The sequence below is a fragment of the Patagioenas fasciata genome, chromosome 2 (assembly GCF_037038585.1).
Source record: "Patagioenas fasciata isolate bPatFas1 chromosome 2, bPatFas1.hap1, whole genome shotgun sequence".
Lineage (NCBI taxonomy): Eukaryota > Metazoa > Chordata > Aves > Columbiformes > Columbidae > Patagioenas > Patagioenas fasciata.
Window position 1 is genome coordinate 169,600,952 of NC_092521.1, and position 12,653 is coordinate 169,613,604.

The window sequence follows — 12,653 nt, forward strand, 5'->3', positions numbered from 1 at the left end:
CCCCTCCACAAAGCCGCAGGGGGTGTTGATGCAGATGCAGGGTGGGTCCCACGTGTTCCCAGAAGTGGCCACTGCAGCCACCGCCACGGTGGCCCACGGGCACAAGGGTGTGTGCGCCCTCGGGTTCTGCTGGATGAACCTCAGACCGGGGCCGGAGACGCGTTTTACGCAGAGCGTGAGCTCGTTTGCGGCAGCGCCTGCATCGGGGCGCTGGAAGGGCCAGGGCTGGAGCCCCAGGACGCGCGTCCCCGTTGGCATCCTGACTGTCCTGGTGACGGGGAAGGGCCCCCGGGCTCTGAGAGCGGTTCCCACAGGGGTGCCAAGGGAGGGGACAGCCGCCCAGCCCCGCGGTTTGGAGAGGGCCACGCTGCTGTGTCCCCAGCGCGTCCCCAGCAGGGACCCAGCGCTGCGCCTCCTTGCTCCGGCGTCGCTGTCCTTCCCTCTCTTCACGGGTGACTTCAGAATGTGACCATTTTACTAGTGGTAAAACTACAGCAGAAAGAAGGGAACCAGCTTTCCCCAGCCCCTTGCATGGGCAGGAGCGGCGCGTGGCGTGGGGTGTCCCCCTGTGTCGTGGGGTGTCCCCCTGTGGCGTCAGGTGTCCCCGTGTCCAGTCCCGGCCTCTCTGTGACCGTCCCGTCTGTTCTGCCCTAGGCCACCAACGGTGGAGGAGCCTTCAGCGACTACTCCTCCTCGGTGCCCTCCACCCCCAGCATCAGCCAGCGGGAGCTGCGCATTGAGACCATTGCTGCCTCCAACACCCCCACCCCCATCCGCAAGCAGTCCAAGCGACGCTCCAACATCTTCACGGTAAGCGCCCCGGGGCGGAGGAGCTGGGGAGGAGATTTCGGAGGGGCGGGGAGCGGGTCGCAGCCCTTGGGTTTGGGGCGCTGCTGCGGGTGAGCCCGCGGTGCTGGCCGGGCGCGGGGACGCAGAGCGGTGTCCCCAGCGCGGGTGTCCCCAGCGCGGCGCGGGCAGAGAGGGAGCAGGAGCCGTCTGCGTGTGCGAGAGCTGCCGTGCTGGGTGTGCGTGTGTGGGCAGCGCCGGAGGGCGAGCCGTTCGTGCAGGTAGGAGTGAGCGTGGGGTGTGAGTGGCAGTGGGGACACTGCGCCTTGTGCACAGCACCAGTGTCCCGTCGTTCTGCCCTTGGGGCGCTGTCCCTGAGCCGGGCACGAGTCCCTGGTGGCTGGGCCGTGCTGAGCCGTGGTGCTGTGCAGAGCCAGCGCGCGGCACCGGGCCCCACCAGTACCCAGACCCCGTGTGTGGCGTGAGCGGAGCCGCTGGGCAGAGCTGTGGGGCGTGCCGGGGCGCAGGGTGCCGGCGGCGGTTGTCGGTGCCGTTGTTGGTGCCGCGCCGTCCACGCCGCACAGGCCTGCCCAGCACCGCTGCGGCGCAGCCGCCCCGCGCCCGCGTTAGTGCAGATAGCGCTGCCCCGGGGCATCGTGCTCCTCTGCCCGCGCCCCGTGCTGGGCTCAGGCCTCTCTCCCCCATCTCGATGTGCTTCCCAGCCGCCATTGCTCAGTACACGTGTCTGCTGTCTGTGGAACTGCCTCCCACCGAGTCTGTGTACGTGTTGCACCGTGTTCCCCCGTGTGAAGAGCCGCCATCGCTCTGGACCCAAAGCACAAACACTCAGAGCCCCGCACCCCGTCCCATCACCGCGCCGTGGGCATCCCGGCCTCCCCGGCTCCCGCTGGGTTGTGCCCTGTCCCGGCTCGGACATCCCGGCGCATCCATCCCCGTCCCGAGCGCCCCGTGCGCTCCCCCGTCGGCTCCTCACACGTCCCGCTCTGTGTGCACGTGTTCCGGCCCTCCCCGCGCTGTGCGCTGCCGTCCCCCGCCCCGGCACGCGCCGCCCGCGCAGCGGATCCGCTGCTGGCGCTTGGCCGCTTCCTCACCAGCTCCAGCTCCGTGTGCTCGCGCCTCCCCGAGGGCGCCCGCCGGTCTCTGTTGTCGCTGCTCGTGCTCGTGTTGCCCCGTGCTGATGGATGCCTGTCCCCCCCGCTGCTCCGCTCATGCTTGCTGCTGCGCCCGGCGCACGCGGGCGCTCATGCACTCACCCATCCCGCCGCGCCACGGTCCTGGACTCGCCGTCAGCTCATGTTCACGCTCACCGCGGAGCCCGCGCTCATGGGGGGGAGGGCGCCCTGCTGGGGGACTCACGCTGGTTTGTTGTGGACACCATCATCCGTCTGGGGCTCTCGCTCGCTCGCTCATCCGGGCTCAAGCTTGCTCACTGGCTCACTCGCTGCGGCGCTCGCTGCTCGTGGCGCCCACCCGCCCGCCGCGGGGCTCACGCTCACTCGCTTGCTGTGGCGCTGGTGCACGCGCGTGGCTCACGTGTGAGGCTTCACCCCATTTGGTCGTGGCAGTAGCAGCAGCTCCCACAGCTCCTCCCGCAGGGGGACAGGGCAGGCAGGGCAGGGCAGGCAGGGCAGGCAGGGCAGGGCAGGGCAGGCAGGGCAGGGCAGGGCAGGGCAGGCACGGCAGGCAGGGCAGGGCAGGGCGGGCAGGGCAGGGCAGGGCAGGGCAGGGCAGGCACGGCAGGCAGGGCAGGGCAGGGCAGGGCAGGGCAGGGCAGGCAGGGCAGGGCAGGGCAGGCAGGGCAGGACAGGGCGGGGCAGGACAGGGCAGGGCAGGCAGGGCAGGGCAGGGCAGGGCAGGCAGGGCAGGGCAGGGCAGGCTGTTGTTGGCCACCAGCCATCCCGGCAGGCCGCGGAGGGGCCACCAGCAGCCCCGACCTCGCCGCATCCCCAGGCGGGCACCACCAGCCGCTGTGGGGCTGGCGCTGGGCCGTGCTCCGAGCTGTGCCCGGCTGCTCCGCGACCAGGCCTCCTCTCCTCTCCTCTCCTCTCCTCCTGCTCCTCTCTTCCTCTCCTTCTGCTCCTCTCTTCCTCTCCTCCTCCCCCCCCTGCTCTCGCTCCCCTCCCGCTCCCGGGGGCGTGCGCAGGAGCCCCGGTGCCGACGGCCGCCAGCGCCATCCCGGCCCCGCCAGCGCGGCCCAGCGCCCGACCGCTGCTGCCGGCCCCGGCCTGTCCGTCTGTCCGCCCGTCCGCCGGCGCCCACCGCTGACAGACTCGTGTCCGTGTTCTGAGTATAACTTGCCAAACTCTTTATTCTTTCGATATTTGCAGATATGTGCCACTGTTTCCAACTTTTCATCAACAAAAAGGCCTTTCCAACTCCTTCCAAATTAGAAGATCCAGGTGGTTACACACGGCACCTCTGTACAAATTCTCTCACTTTTCATTGCCTCTCCAGGGCCGGATAAGGGATGGGCACTGGGATTGATCTAAGATTAGAGGCTCGCCCGCCCTCCAGCCAGCATGGGTCCCCCCTCGGAGACACGCAGGAGCCTTTTAAATCCCCCCAATGTAAAGTCTAGGAAGCGCTGAGACGGCCTGCGCTGCACTTTAAGCTGGGACATTTCTGGGCCTGCCGGATGCCGTCGGGTGCTGTCCGTGCTCGGGGACGCCAGGCGGACCACCCTGACGGGACGGGAAGACCTGCAGAGCCGCCGGGACGGCGACCGCGGCGCGTGGAGCTGGATGGGCCGCACGACGCTTTGCTGCTGCCGCGGGAGCCGCTGCCGGCGCCGCTCGCGCTCCGCTCCTCCCTCCGCACCTCCTGCCGCTGCATGGACTCCTGCTCCTCTCCTCCTCCTCGCCGCGCAGCAGCCATCTGTGTCTCTTTAGTTTTCTTCTCTTTCGATCTCTTTGTTTTGTTCTGGGCGCAAAAGCGAGTGAATTGGTGTCCCGGGCGCGTGGGCTCGTGTCCCTTCCCGATCCAAAGCACGCGGGGCGCTCCCGCACCGAGGGGTGCGTAGGGCGCTCCGGAGAGACGCTGCCGCTGCCCTTCTGCCATTGTTGTGATTCTGAATGTATTGATTGTGCTCCATGCCGTGTATGACTTGATATTTTCCTCTGTCCTAAGCACTTTGAATGAGTTCTGCTCGACAGACTGTATATTTCATATTGTATTTATTGGAGTTTGCTCTCCCCGCAGCCGCCCCCGGGGCTGGCGGGTTTGCTCTCGACTCTCTAGCCGTGTGATAGGTACTTATTGTCCATGCTCTTTTGTAAGGGGCTGGTATCTCTGCCCAGTGACCTGTGCTACTTTGTATGGTGCAAGTGTGTTACCAGAATAAATCTGTTGGATTAGTAGAGGTGTGAGTTCTTCACTGCCTTGGCCTCTCCTGCTTCCATCCACGCTCCACCCGCATCCCACGCCATTTGTCTGTCCGTGTCCTGTGTGCCCGGGAGGGGGGTCCGAGGCAGCCCCGACCGCTAGGACGGCTCTGCTGCGGCAGCGGGCGAGGGCGGCGGGGGGCAGAGCGGTGTCCCTGGCGGGGATGGGGAGACGCGGCTCCACGGGGACACGGGGCCCGGGGGCGCGCCGGCTGCTCTGCCCGCGGGCGCTGGGGTGGCGGGGCCGTGCGTGCCGTCCCGTGCCGTCTAACGCACCCGTGTCTCTTCTCTTCCAGTCTCGAAAGGGCGCGGACCCGGAGCGGGACAAGAAGGTGCCGGAGTGCAAAGCGGACAGCATCGGCAGCGGGCGCGCCATCCCCATGAAACAGGTTGGGTCTCCTCACCCGCGCGGGGCAGGCGGGGGGCGCGGGCTTTGTGCTGCGGAATGGGGTCCCCTCACTCTGCAGAATGGGTCCCCTCACTCTGCAGAATGGGTCCCCTCACACTGCGGAATGGGTCCCCTCACTCTGCAGAATGGGTCCCCTCACTCTGCAGAATGGGTCCCCTCACACTGCGGAATGGGTCCCCTCACTCTGCAGAATGGGTCCCCTCACACTGCGGAATGGGGTCCCATCACATGGCAGACTGTGGTCCTGCCACTTTGCAGACTGGGGTCCCCTCACATTGCAGACTGGGGTCCCCTCCTGCTGTGGGCTGAGGTCCCTCGCTCCACACCTGCATGGGGGAGTGCGGAGCGGCCGGGACCCCTCGGCCCGGCTGACCAGGGACACTGGGGGCCACACACGTGCCTGGCCCTGAACAGCGCTGAGCTGGGGGTGCGGGCGCGGACCCTGCACCGGGAGCAGGGTGTGGGTGCTGGGGCAGGGTGCGGGTGTGGGGTTTGCTGCTGGGTGTGGGGTGCTGGGGCGGAGTGCTGGTGTGGGATGCGGGGTGCAGCTGTGCAGTTTGGTGCTGGTGTGGGGTGCGGGTGTGGGGTTTGGTGTTGGTACAGGTGTGCGGTTTGGTGCTGCTGCGGGGTTTGGTGCTGCTGCGCGTTTGGTGCTGCTGCGGGGTTTGGTGCTGGTGCGGGTTTGGTGCTGCTGCGGGTTTGGTGCTGGTGCGGGTTTGGTGCTGGTGCGGGTTTGGTGCTGGTTTGGTGCTGGTGCGGGTTTGGTGCTGGTGCGGGTTTGGTGCTGGTTTGGTGCTGGTGCGGGTTTGGTGCTGCTCCGGCGTCTGGCGGAGCAGATCCAGCAGGGGGCGCTCGCGCTCCGCTCCCGGCGCGGCTTCCGCTGCAGCCCCGATCCTGATCTGACCCTGATCCTGATCTGATCCTGATCCTGATCTGACCCTGATCCTGATCTGATCCTGACCTGATCTGATCCTGACCCTGACCCTGACCCTGATCTGATCCTGATCCTAATATGATCCTGACCCTGATCTGACCCTGATCCTGATCTGATCCTGACCTGATCTGATCCTGACCCTGACCCTGATCTGACCCTGATCCTGATCTGATCCTGATCCTGATCCTGACCCTGACCCTGATCCTGATCTGACCCTGACCCTGATCCTGATCTGATCCTGATCCTGCTGCTGCCCCTGCCCCTGCGTCTCTCTCTGCAGCACAGGTGCTTTCCAGCCCCTGGTTGGAGCAGAGATCGAGGCTCTTTTGGCTGTTTCTTCCACCATTCCTGCTGCCGAGCGCTCGTCCCTCTGTCCTCCCTGCTCGTCCCTCTGTCCTCCCTGCTTGTCCCTCTGTCCTTCCTGCTTGTCCCTCTGTCCTCCCTGCTTGTCCCTCTGTCCTCCCTGCTTGTCCCTCTGTCCTTCCTGCTTGTCCCTCTGTCCTCCCTGCTCGTCCCTCTGTCCTCCCTGCTCTCATTTCCAAGCAGCTCTGGCTGCTGCCGTGGGTGCTGCGGTGGGCAGTGCTGGGATGACGGGCACGGCTGCTCCAGCTTCTCCAGCACCGACCCGGGGGCTGTGGGGGCACAGCCCGGGCTGTGGCCGCTGCCTTGGGGCTGCCGGGCAGCACGTGGCCGGTTTGCGGTGGCAGTGCCTGTGTCAGCCCCACGGCAGGGGGGGTGTGGGGCAGGTTTGCGGTGGCAGTGCCCGTGTCAGCCCCACGGCGGGGGGGGCGTGGGGCAGGTTTGCGGTGGCAGTGCCCGTGTCAGCCCCACGGCAGGGGGGGGTGTGGGGCCGGTTTGCGGTGGCAGTGCCCGTGTCAGCCCCACGGCGGGGGGGGTGTGGGGCAGGTTTGCGGTGGCAGTGCCCGTGTCAGCCCCACGGCGGGGGGGGCGTGGGGCAGGTTTGCGGTGGCAGTGCCCGTGTCAGCCCCACGGCAGGGGGGGGTGTGGGGCCGGTTTGCGGTGGCAGTGCCTGTGTCAGCCCCACGGCAGGGGGGTGTGGGGCAGGTTTGCGGTGGCAGTGCCCGTGTCAGCCCCACGGCGGGGGGGCGTGGGGCAGGTTTGCGGTGGCAGTGCCCATGTCAGCCCCACGGCAGGGGGGGCGTGGGGCAGGTTTGCGGTGGCAGTGCCCATGTCAGCCCCACGGCAGGGGGGGCGTGGGGCAGGTTTGCGGTGGCAGTGCCCGTGTCAGCCCCACGGCGGGGGGGGCGTGGGGCCGGTTTGCGGTGGCAATGCCCGTGTCAGCCCCACGGCAGGGGGGTGTGGGGCAGGTTTGCGGTGGCAGTGCCCGTGTCAGCCCCACGGCAGGGGGGGTGTGGGGCAGGTTTGCGGTGGCAGTGCCCGTGTCAGCCCCACGGCAGGGGGGGCGTGGGGCAGGTTTGCGGTGGCAGTGCCCGTGTCAGCCCCACGGCAGGGGGGGTGTGGGGCAGGTTTGCGGTGGCAGTGCCCGTGTCAGCCCCACGGCAGGGGGGGTGTGGGGCAGGTTTGCGGTGGCAGTGCCTGTGTCAGCCCCACGGCAGGGGGGGTGTGGGGCCAGTTTGCGGTGGCAGTGCCCGTGTCAGCCCCACGGCAGGGGGGGTGTGGGGCCAGTTTGCGGTGGCAGTGCCCGTGTCAGCCCCACGGCAGGGGGGGTGTGGGGCCAGTTTGCGGTGGCAGTGCCCGTGTCAGCCCCACGGCAGGGGGGGTGTGGGGCCAGTTTGCGGTGGCAGTGCCTGTGTCAGCCCCACGGCAGGCGGGGGCAGGGGCAGGTGTTCTGTGCTCAGGACGGGGACACTGGGCGCAGAGCAGCTGGAGCCTGAGCTGGGCCTGCCCCGGCCCCGAGGCCGCGCTGCCGACTGCGGGCGGGCTGCTCGCGGCTGCTCGCGGCAGGTCCGGGGCCTTTCCCCTCTGGACCCGTGCGGTGCTCTCCCGTCACTGGGCAGGACAAGGCTTTCTCTGCCCCATTGTCCTGTGCAGGAAGGCGGCGCCAGGCGCCGGTCCTGGTTCAGGCTGCAGTGAGGTGCCGGGTTTGCAGAGCAGCAGCTGCACAGCACAGCCCGGAGCACAGCGTCCCCTCCCTGGCCTGGTCCCTGCCCGGCTCGCCACGGCGGCTCCATGTGCAGCGCGGCACAGCGGATCCCGCAGACCAGGTCACACAGAGCAGATCCCGCAGAGCAGATCTAGCAGAGCAGATCCCGCAGCGCAGATCCTGCAGCGCAGATCCCCCAGAGCGGATCCCCCAGAGCGGATCCCCCATAGCAGGTCCCGCAGAGCAGGTCCCGCAGAGCAGATCCCCCAGAGCAGATCCTCCAGAGCAGATCCCGCAGCACAGATCCTGCAACGCTTCCGCAGGAACGCGCCCCAGCGCTGGGGAGCGGTGTCTGTTGCCACGCAGGGACCAGCGAACGCAAATGGCTCTCCTGGCTCCAAACACCTGCGTGACGCTGTCCTGGAGCCGCAGAGCGCTGCCGGGACCTGTCCCTTGGGATCGCAGGATCACAGGATTCTGTGGTTCTTTGCAGTGCAGTAGATCCAGAGCGACAGCAGAGCACCACGGTCCTGCTCCACCATCCCTGCCCCAGAGCGCCGCAGTCCTGCTCCACCATCCCTGCCCCAGAGCGCCGCAGTCCTGCTCCGCCATCCCTGCCCCAGAGCGCCGCAGTCCTGCTCCGCCATCCCTGCCCCAGAGCGCCGCAGTCCTGCTCCACCATCCCTGCCCCAGAGCGCCGCAGTCCTGCTCCGCCATCCCTGCCCCAGAGCGCCGCAGTCCTGCTCCGCCATCCCTGCCCCAGAGCGCCGCAGTCCTGCTCCGCCATCCCTGCCCCAGAGCGCCGCAGTCCTGCTCCGCCATCCCTGCCCCAGAGCGCCGCAGTCCTGCTCCACCATCCCTGCCCCAGAGCGCCGCAGTCCTGCTCCACCATCCCTGCCCCAGAGCGCCGCAGTCCTGCTCCGCCATCCCTGCCCCAGAGCGCCGCAGTCCTGCTCCGCCATCCCTGCCCCAGAGCGCCGCAGTCCTGCTCCGCCATCCCTGCCGCGGCCCTTTGCAGCTCGTCCCTCCGGGAGGAGCAGTGACCGGGTACCACCAGGGGAAAGGAGCGAAGTGTGGGAGCTGTAGCTCCATATTGTGGAGATTCGGGATAGGTGGTGGTTGCTGTGCCCTCAGACACGGACCTGCCCGGTTTGGAAGGTCACAGAGAGCCCAGTGCTTGCCCTCAGCCGCTTTTAGTGCCGCGCTCTGGTGGTCCCGGCCATAGGAGAGCAGAGCAGCCCGTCCTGAGGGCTGTGGGGCTGCAGACCCCCAGGACCTTCTCCCGGTGCGTGGCCGGGCTGAGGCCGCGTGGCTCCCGCATGGGGCCACCGGCTCTGGGGACCCGCAGCCGCCTCACCGCGAGGGCTCCTCCTTTCCTCTGCGTGAGGAGCCGGAGCGGTGTGTGCTCAGAACACCTGGGACAGCCGCTGTCAGCGGGGCTGCCCTGCGGACCCTGCGCGGCGCCGTGGCCGTGGTCCTGGTGCCCGGTGCCAGTCGGGCTCTGTGGCCGTGGCTCCCGTGCCCGGTGCCAGTCGGGCTCTGTGCCGTGTTCCCCGTGCCTGGTGCCGGTCGGGCTCTGTGGCCGTGGCTCCTGTGCCTGGTGCCGGTCGGGCTCTGTGCCATGGTCCCTGTGCCCGGTGCCGGTCGGGCTCTGTGGCCGTGGTCCCCGTGCCCGGTGCCGGTCGGGCTCTGTGCCATGGTCCCTGTGCCCGGTGCCGGTCGGGCTCTGTGGCCGTGGCTCCCGTGCCTGGTGCCGGTCGGGCTCTGTGCCATGGTCCCCGTGCCCGGTGCCGCTCGGGCTCTGTGGCCGTGTTTCCCGTGGCCGGTGCGGTCTGCTCCGTGGCCGTGTTCCCCGTGCCCGGTGCGGTCTGCTCCGTGGCCGTGTTCCCATGCCCGGTGCGGTCTGCTCCGTGGCCGTGTTCCCATGCCCGGTGCGGTCTGCTCCGTGGCCGTGTTCCCATGCCCGGTGCGGTCTGCTCCATGGCCGTGTTCCCCGTGCCCGGTGCGGTCTGCTCCGTGGCCGTGTTCCCATGCCCGGTGCGGTCTGCTCCGTGGCCGTGTTCCCATGCCCGGTGCGGTCTGCTCCGTGGCCGGGCACCGGGCACCTCGTTTGCGGTCGCTGCTCTGGGTTCCGCGCAGGCGGCTGGGAGGGGCGACCCCCACGGGGTGCTGCGGGAAGGAGAAAGCGCTCTGCTTGGCGAGAAGGGACGTGTGCTGCTGTGGAGGTGTCACTTGGCACCGCTTGGCACCCTGGGTGACCCGCTGTGTCCCCCCGACACCCCCGCTCTAGAAAAGCTGGAGATGGCGGGGGGGCGGGGCAGCCCGTGGGTGCGGGTCCCGGTTCCCCCAGCACGGCGCCTCCTCTGCCGGGCCCTGGCCGGGCGCGGGGTCCCTTTGCCAGCCTGGCCCCTCGCTGAGACGTCGGTCCGGGTGGCCTTGCGAGGCCGGACGAGCCACTTTGTGGCGGGCTGCTTGTCTCTGAGAACTGGGTTAATTGGGCCGGGAGCCCGGGCTTCCCCAGCCGTTGGCTACTGGGGCTGAGCTCCTGATGGCGCGGGCAGCGGAGCCTCCCGGGGGGGCTGCGGCGCCAGCCGGGGTCCCGGCCCCAGCCCAACCAGCCCGGGCCCAGCGCGCCAGCGGGGCCGGGCCGCGGCTCCTCCTCCCTGGGAGCTGGGATCACGCTGGGAGCTTAGATTACATTTAAATTGCCATTTGCATTTTCCAATCAATACGCGACTTTACAATTAAGTTTGGTGTTAAAATTCTTAGCAAAAAGTGAGTGGAAGGGAGATTTGTGGAGTAAACGAGTCCTTTGGGGGCCATCGCTGCTCCCTGCTTCATTACGCTGCATATTGCTGCTGCTGCTTTTCCTGAGCGGCGCTGCCATGCACACGCGGACAGGGACGCGCGGGCCGGCAGCGCCGGGAGAAGGGAACGTGGGAGAGGAGGAGGGTCGGGCCTTCCCTTGCGTCTCCGGCAGTTTCTTCCCAGTGTGTGTGACCTCCACGCTCAGGAGGACACTCGTGGGAAGTTACTTCTTGTGGATGTGGCTGTGAGGAGCCGCGGGAGCCAGAGCCGCGGGAGCCAGAGCCACGGGAGCCAGAGCCGCGGGAGCCAGAGCTGCGGTAGCCGGAGCCGCGGGAGCTGGAGCCATGGGAGCCGGAGCCGCAGCAACGGGCCGTGAGGGGACGTTCAACTGGGCACCCGCCGGTCTCCGCTGCCTTCTCCCGCGCTCACCCGCCTCGTCCTCCGTCCCATCTCGGGTCTCTCTGAGCTGCTGGGGCACTTTCCTCTGGGAGAACCGGAGCTCTCTGGTGCTGCCGGGCAAACCTCCTCGTTCTGCCCTCAGAAAGGAACAGGTTGGGCTCCAGGGCTGTGACCTCGACGCCATCACAGCAACGCCATCAAAACCTGGAATCCTCTCGCCTTCTGTCCCCAGCCCCTTAATGCCCAGTGCAGCAGAGGAGTCTGGGCGAGCTCTGTTCCTCCGTTCAGCTCCTTCTTGCGAATGTTTGGCCCTGAGTCCTCCTTCCTGTCCCCCATATTTCATTAGATCTGTGCTCTTGCTCCCAGTTTTGGACGCCCGTGCCTTCTGGCCTGAAGCAAGAGGCTGCCAGTGCTGGAGTCTTGGTTTCCAGGCCTGGCTTTGCTTGCGTTTCCGATTGCAGGGTTCGGGCTTTGCAGCTGGACTGACTCGGCTGCCCCCTGGGCCCCGCGGGGGATGCGGCGCCTGGGGTGTTGCAGCGGCTGTGTCCGTAGCACCAAGGTGCACCGGGCGGAGGGCGCGGGGAGCAGGGCAGCGGGGCCGTGCCCGCCGCGCTCAGCACCCTGGTCCGCTCGTGTTTACCGCCGGTCACCGCGGTGATGGGCACTGCCCTGTTGCTGTAGGCTGAGGTTGGAAGAGACCTTTAAGATCATGAAGTCCAACCATGAAGCCAGCGCGGCCCAGGCCGCCACCAGACCCTGTCCCTAAGAACCTCATCTACACACCTCACGTTTCCTGGGTTTGTGTTGTCTTTGAGCTCGTTTGGGGAAGTATTGATTAGAGTATGGATCAAATGCGGGTTGACAGGACCTCTGGACGAGTCCGTTTGTGGACATGGGCTTGTCCTTTCTGATTACACGTGCTCTCATTTATGGTTACATTGGAGGCCTTTCCCTTGACCAGGTTTCACTCCGTACATCAGGGTCCTGTGCAGCCGTTTGTAACGGCGTGTGCTGCGCTGCCCCCGTCCTCGCACAGAACTGAAAATGCTGTGTCAGCACAGTTGCCATTGTCATGGGAAGCTGCGGTCTTACCAGAGCAGGATCGGCGCTGCGGTGGCCGGGTTCGGTGCCGCTGGCGCTGCCCGCGCTGCCGTCCTCTGGCTCTTCGCCGTCGCTCCCTGCGGAGCTTTCCCAGCGCCGTGCCCGGGGTGAGCGCGGCTCAGCGGCCACGGCTCAGCTGCTCCCCTCGCAGATCCGGCAACGCGAGCGCTGGAGCTGCCAGCAGCTTTCCTGGGCCAGCTCTGCCCCCGTTCCCGGCAGCTCCCGCGGGGCCCGGCGCTGCTGGCGCGGCCTCTGCCGGGCCGAACGTCGCTCCGTGTGCCAGCCGAGGCGGCTCCTTCGCACCCTCGTGCGTCCCGAGCGCTGGGCGCGGGGCACGGAGCCTCGGGGCCACAGGACGGGTCTGTGAGATCCCAATGGGGACGGGGTGACGTGATCCCTCAGCTGCCCGGGACCCGTTCTGCCTCCCAAAATGCGCCTCCAGCTCCATTTACTGACACCTTTAGGAAAGAATTGCAAGCAGGCGGGACAATACGCGTCCCCTGTGAGAGCTGCATCTTGGAGTGCTGCTCTGCTGGTTGTCCCCGCCTGTCCCTCGCTGTCCCCACCTGTCCTGCGCTGTCCCTGCCTGTCCCACACTTTCCCTGCCCTGTCCCACACTGTCCCTGCCTGTCCCCCGCTGTCCCTACCCTGTCCCACACTGTCCCTGCCTGTCCCATGCTGTCCCTGCCTGTCCCCCGCTGTCCCTACCCTGTCCCCCGCTGTCCCTGCCTGTCCCCCGCTGGCGCAGGA

At 67.9% G+C, this 12,653-nt stretch overlaps 1 protein-coding gene across 3 annotated transcripts in view; it reads left to right on the forward strand.

The window, feature by feature from the left end:
- Positions 1-12,653, forward strand: part of AGAP3 (ArfGAP with GTPase domain, ankyrin repeat and PH domain 3) — a 149,542-nt gene that overhangs the window by 69,463 nt on the left and 67,426 nt on the right. For 2 of the 3 annotated variants that reach the window (XM_065831359.2, XM_065831358.2), the window contains exons 8-9: positions 655-810; positions 4,484-4,576. In XM_065831359.2, the coding sequence (XP_065687431.1) occupies positions 655-810; positions 4,484-4,576 (249 nt within the window). Of the gene's footprint in view, positions 1-654; positions 811-3,134; positions 4,164-4,483; positions 4,577-12,653 lie in introns of those variants that run through there. The other variant, XM_065831360.2, reaches the window with a different exon arrangement.